The following is a 6,438-nucleotide window of genomic DNA, read 5'->3' as shown; positions in this document are numbered from 1 at the left end:
GATAGTCCTCTCACCAGTAGAGAAATGTAATTCTTGTCATAAAAATCGGTCTTATACAACGAAAACGTCGTCGATGTCATTGGAAAAGAAGTGATTTGAATGAATATAACTAACAAATGTGAAATCCAGGAAGAAGTCGTGACGTAAATGATGTACGTTTTATCTACATCTGACAGCTTTTTCTGTGTACAAATTCCTGTTTAATGCCCTTACTTGCTCTCTCCGGTAATCGCTAAAGATAAATTTCATCATTTAATTGCTCGATGGTTGTTCCAATAATTTTATATGAATGCGTTTTAATATAGACAGACAGACAGACAGACAGACAGACAGATAATTTATTTAAGTCTCACTTTTTTACATATATAACATATTAAATACAATAAAATAGATAAAATGCAAGTAATGTACAAAACCACTCTAAAAGAGTTATGAGAGACTAAGAGATAATATTGAATATCACATTACCATATAAAATAAACATAATCTCATTCTTGGAAATTAAAACAAACCTTAAACGACTCGTATAAACATTAAATTAAGACATTATTAATAAAATACTTATTTAACATGTCAAACCGTGAAAATAGATATATACATATTAAAACTTATAAACTCATTTTTAAAATATTAAGCAAATATCACATGCAATTGTACAACTTTCTACGTCTTTCTTGTAAAATATTAGAGCAGGCTCTGGCCGTATATTTAACAATATCGGCATTTGACAATAGATAGACAAACTGTTCTGACTCACTATACAATGGAAAATCTTGATTCTGTTCAGTGACTTTTCTATATAACTCTTGTCTAATTGTGTCATATAAAAAACAATGGATTAATACATGAATCTCATCTTCAATACATGTGTTGCAGTGAAAACATAGTCTTTGATCAATTGGTAAGCTATTATAGCGACCAGTCTCTATTTTGAGAGGGGCTACCCCAGTTCTAAATTTCGCCAAAGCACTTCTGTGACTTCTTGATAAAATTTCACTTTTAATATATGTTTCTGTTTTATATTCACTCTTAAAATGTTCTGTAGTGTCTTAATTTATTACCTCTATTTTTGCCACTAACTCCCGTATCTGAGTTTATACATCTTTGCCAGTTAGCTTTAAATTCATTAAACAAAAACGATTGTATTTCGTTATTAATTTGTTTTCTTGTTGCAACTGGATAGATATCATTGGTTTTTAATGTATTTTGCCCTGCGCGCGTTACAAGTTTTTCAAGACTAAAACACCAGTTTTTTTCATACGGGCTCTTGAAACTAAATGACCACTGGAAAATATGGTTGTTAAGTCTACTTTTGTCCAAAGCATTTAGCCGGAACCAGTGGCCAATAACTGACTTCCATTGACGTATCTGTGGTGGTATCCAGCCCATATCTCCCGTCACCGCTGCATTAGACGTGTACTTGCCCACTCCTAGGTAAAATCTGCATGCCCGGTGATGTACTGCGTTAATTGAAGAGAACTCTCTGGGGCCCCATACCGCGGCACCATAACTAATTACGGGCCACACCATACTGTCATAAAGTTTGGTGAACACATTATATGGCATTCCTCCCATCACTTTGAATTTGCTTATTAGTAATCCAAGCGATCGAGTGGCAGCGTCGGCTACATACTTAGCTATTTGTGAGTAGTCCATTGTTTCATTTAACATCAAGTCGAGGTATTTGTATCGGTCAACGTAGTCTATTAAGATATTATTTATTTTGAACGTAAAGTTACTTCTTATAACTGTATTTCTACGGAAATGCACCACCTTTGTTTTATCAATATTCACCGTCATGTTGTTTCGATTACACCACGCCCCAGGCAGTATATCATTACTTGAAGTTGCTCTTCGTTTTCGGCTATGAGTGCTAAGTCGTCAGCATAGAGGAGGTGGCAAATAGTTCGTCCATCTATATTTATACCAATGTTCAATTCTTCTAGTTGTTTACTTAGGTCATCAATGTAAATGTTAAATGCTGTCGTGGAAAGCAGACACCCTTGCTTCAAGCCAATGTCTACTTGGAACCATTCAGTTGTGTAATTATTAATTTTCACCGCACATCGCACATCCTTGTATAAAGATTTGATTGCAAGTAACGTGTTACCTTTAAAACCGAGTTTCTACATTTTATGCCAAAGGGTTTGTCTCTCTATCCTGTCATAGGCTTTGCTGAAATCGACCAAGCACACAAAAGTCGACTGTTTATGTTTTTTCCTGTTTTCAATGATATCCGTCAGTGTCGATAAGTGGTCAACGGTGCTTCTATTTCGTCGAAATCCGTTTTGTGAGTCCGAGACTATTTCATTATCCTCACACCACTTAACTAAACGTGCATTTAGTACGGAGCAGTAAGCTTTGTATACAGCAGAAGTTACAGTTATCCCTCTATAATTTCCAGGATCAGTTTTATCAGCACTTGGATTTTTTAACACTGGTGTAATTATTCCGTCACTCCAAACTTTAGGTATCTTTCCTGTGGCGAAACAAACACAAAATAGTTTATGTAAATAGTCGATGCATGTGAGGGATTGAATAGCTTCCGCCGGGACCTCATCATTGCCCATTGCCTTATTCAAATTAAGAGATTTGACCGCTCTCTCTACTTCATTTATTGGTATGCCTTCATTGAGTATATCACTATTAAACGTGCCTGTATTTGACGCATCTATATTATCCGTATGCTCCATTATATCATAATTGTTTGTAAATAGTGACTTAAAAGCATCTTTCCAATTGTCAAGAACTTTCTTTTGTGATGTCGTAATGCTTCCGTCTGCTAGCGTTGTTTCCATTGGGATTTCATTTGTTCTCTCCTTTCCAACTCCTATTTTCCCGATGGTTTTCCAGAATTCACCAGGCTGTTTATTATCACATGATTCAAGTAATTGCACTTGTGTTTTTCGCCAATGTTCACACTTTCGTTTCTGAACAGTCTTGTCAAAAATGTTTCTAGCTTGCTTAAATTCAAATTTGAATTGTTGTTTCATATGTCTGGCGCTACTATCGCATTTATTCCATGCCTTTTTCCTTTTTACACATATCTTGCCATAATTCCGAAAGATTAGTATTCCACCAAGGTTTTTGTAATCTTCTTTTTCTATTATTTCCCTTTGAACTGTCGTCCAATTGTTTGGGGCTTAAATATTTGTTCATTTGGGTTTTCAATATTTCCACAAAATCTCCGTAGGATTCATCAATGCACGATTGCTCATTTTGGTTGCTTTCGAGAATTCGTATCTTTTATTTTAATTGACAATGAATTTCTTCTTCATTCATAAAAATATCTGGAATATCATTTCGTTTATATCGTATATAGGTCTTTTGTTCAGCCTTTAATTCACTGCTTGTGTGATTGTTTCTATTTCTTTCATTCAACATAATATTCCATATTAGTACTGAGTGGTCTGGAATTTTTATATTCTCTAATGTTTCTACACCAAGTGCCTCATTCACAAGTTCAGGAGCTCGCTTAACTTCGAATTCTATAAACTTCTCTAACTGTTCGTAAGGCACAAGACAATAATCAACCACCGAGCTGCCCTTGGATGAAATGCTTGTGAAGTCATTGTTTTTTGTTTTCCGCCCATTCAATATACAAAGGTTTGCACTTAGAAGAAAGTCAATGAATGTGTCACTATATTGGCTTGTAGTAAAGTCTATTACATCTCTGGGTGGTACCAGATCTACGCCGGGAATGTAGTCATTCTTTTTTCACCAACACGAATATTGAAGTCACCAACAATGGTTATTAATCCTGCACTTTGATATTCATATACATGGGATAACAATGTGTCAAAATAGTCATTAATGTTCAGGGCTCTTGTGGAATTGGAAGGCGGAAGGTAACAAACGCATATCCTAAGGTTTTCATGAGTCTGTTTATCATCGAGGATTAGCCACATTATTCCCTCGTGTTCTGCGTTTAATATTTCGATATCAAATTGTTCAAGCAAACGAGCTTTGACTAGGATACCAACACCACCACTCCCCTTTGGTGCATTTTTATGTAGACCGCTTCTGTTTTTTCCGAACCATTTATATTCATCTATATTTAAGTTTCTATCTTTTTGTAAGTGCGTTTCTGATATGCATATAATGTCGAGATCTAAATATTCTATGCAATGTTTTCTCAGAGTATAGTTTTCAGAATCAGTATCTTTACTAAACCCATTCGGGTTCCAGAACCCGCACCTGACCTAGTAGTTACTATAGCCATTTGAGTATTCGATCCTGTCGTGATATTTATCGTAACGTTCGTAAATATCGTATCGGTCTGGCCGACTCCTTTCATCGTCCCGTGATCTGTCACGTGATCTTTCATAGCCATTGTCGCGATACTGGTTTTGATAACGTTGTTGGTGGTGCGTATTGTTTCCGCGGAAACCCGCTTTCCTGTCATTAATATTATATCTGTTGTTTGAGTATCGCCAATGATCGCTATTGTCCGAGTATCTCCGTGGTAAGAGACGATTTCCACGGATCATAACTTTATCATTTCCGATAACTCCGGCGATAGTTTTTAAATTCGAAATAGTGTTTCTCTCCGATTTCGGCCTGTCATGTTCAATATAAACGTTTTTGTAAGTTCTTGTGTTTCTCAAGTTCGATTTGGATTTCATAATTTCATTTTTATCTTCCTTTGTTTTGCATTTAGCAACCACTACTCCGATTTCACCGTCTCTCCTTGGTTGTTTTCTTTCTGAAGATTCAACTTTCATTCCATATTTCAAAATGTCATTCACTTGCACGTCAGTACTTTCATTTGTTTCCTGCAGATTTTTAATAACAATGTTTCTTTCCTTACTGATCTTGCAATGTTTCAATTGACGTCGAAGAGATGTCTCCGTTTCCAGATTTTGTCAATATATTTCTTGGACATTTCATTCATTTCTTTTCTCATTTCATTTCTTATTGCCTTTATCTCATCATTAAAATCTTTCTTTACTTTATCAATTGAAGGTTTGATTTCTTTTTCAACTTGTTCTTTCACCTTTGTTTCCATGGTTGACTCAAGGCTGTGAATATGCGATGATAGCACACTAATACTCGTTGTAATGGATTTCATTTCTTCAGCAAGGCGGTTTATAGCCTTTACTACACACTCGTTCTCATTCATGAATTTTTCATTCTCTTTATCTTTTACATTTTCATCTCCCGACTTTACACGTCCACGTTTTCTACCTTTTTTCTTGTCAGAATCCTTTGTATTATCATTTTTCATTTTTGCTTTTTCATGGGCTTTTTCGCCCTTTCCTGATTTTACTGACTTTAATGTACTCCTTCCGGTTCGACGTTTCTTGGCGTTTGGAAGGGTCGGTGATCCCGAGATAATCGACGGTGATTGAGGTGTTGAATTCTGTGAGCATTCCGGCAGTTCGCTTTCCATTGTGTCCATAGTAGCGTCCACAGAATTGTCACTCGCAATAATCGAAGTGTTTTCCTGTGGTGTAAATAAAGCATACGGTATTATTACATCTTGCGTTGGTGGCTGTGTAAGATCCGTGCTGTTACCGCTGTTTTCATTAATATCGGGTGTGAAGTTTTGAGTAATGTCACTTTGGCTAGCCATACTTATCAGCGCGTCAGTCATGCGTGACGAATTTTCGGGCAGCGATTTTCTTCCCAATAATCCTTTCTTCTCAAGTCACAAAATAAATAAGACCAACGGGCGTCATTAGTATGGCCGTCGATAAATGTTAGTGTCAATGAATCAATCAGACAGTAAATGAAAATATAATACCCAGTATAGGTAATCCTTTAATGTCCAGTTTAAATCCAATACGATATAACAATTATCACTGTCAATAATCCGCCTTTTCCTATTGACAATTCACAAACACCGTAGTACACTACTAGTATATAGCGTCTTTGCGCCTTGGGCAGTAAAATCTATTGTTTTTCTTCTGACGCTGATAAGAAGAAAACTGTCGGTAGTAATTAAATAAATCCCAAAACACACAAATCATAGGTTATACATTCATGTACAGGTACACCAATTTATAACTTCCAATGTCGTCTCTATCTAATTTAAATCACCCTTTTTGAGGGGGTCCTTTTGTTTACGAGGCAGGACCAATCTCGCTCACGTGTATAAAATATATGATATGATGGCAAAAGATATGGTATATAATATTGATTATATTTATATAATCTCAAAAGTCACTCATCAAGTGTTAATGAGAAAGGATCTTGCAAAAATTAGGTTTCCAAATATTTGAAATATCAGGAACAATCTTTATTTCAAGAGATGTATATCAAAGAAATATATTGTCCTAACTAGAAAATATTTTTTTCTTTTTGATATTGATATATTTCAAACGAAATGTTTATATTTACATGGAAGTTATCGAAATTAAAAATAGCATAAATGATATATTTCTTGATTTTCGTTTAAATTTTTGCTATTGTAGACAATTGTAAAAAAAGGAAGTT

The 6,438-nt window shown here is 35.3% G+C and overlaps 2 protein-coding genes across 2 annotated transcripts; both read right to left on the bottom strand.

The window, feature by feature from the left end:
* Positions 1-2,126: 2,126 nt before the first annotated feature.
* Positions 2,127-2,993, bottom strand: LOC132734571 (uncharacterized). Its single transcript, XM_060721339.1, has one exon. The coding sequence runs from the start codon at positions 2,991-2,993 to the stop codon at positions 2,127-2,129; it is 867 nt and encodes a 288-aa protein (XP_060577322.1).
* A 1,209-nt stretch (positions 2,994-4,202) lies between these two features.
* Positions 4,203-5,575, bottom strand: LOC132734569 (uncharacterized). Its single transcript, XM_060721338.1, has 2 exons — positions 4,952-5,575; positions 4,203-4,775 (listed from the first exon to the last, which is right to left on the bottom strand). Exons 1-2 carry the CDS (start codon positions 5,573-5,575, stop codon positions 4,203-4,205), a joined length of 1,197 nt encoding a protein of 398 aa, XP_060577321.1.
* Between the last annotated feature and the right edge of the window lie 863 nt (positions 5,576-6,438).

Source organism: Ruditapes philippinarum, unplaced genomic scaffold, assembly GCF_026571515.1.
Source record: "Ruditapes philippinarum isolate M1 unplaced genomic scaffold, ASM2657151v2 ctg1683_1_1_1_1, whole genome shotgun sequence".
Lineage (NCBI taxonomy): Eukaryota > Metazoa > Mollusca > Bivalvia > Venerida > Veneridae > Ruditapes > Ruditapes philippinarum.
The sequence above is the reverse complement of the archived record's forward strand: the minus strand, read 5'-3'. Positions and strand labels throughout refer to the sequence as shown.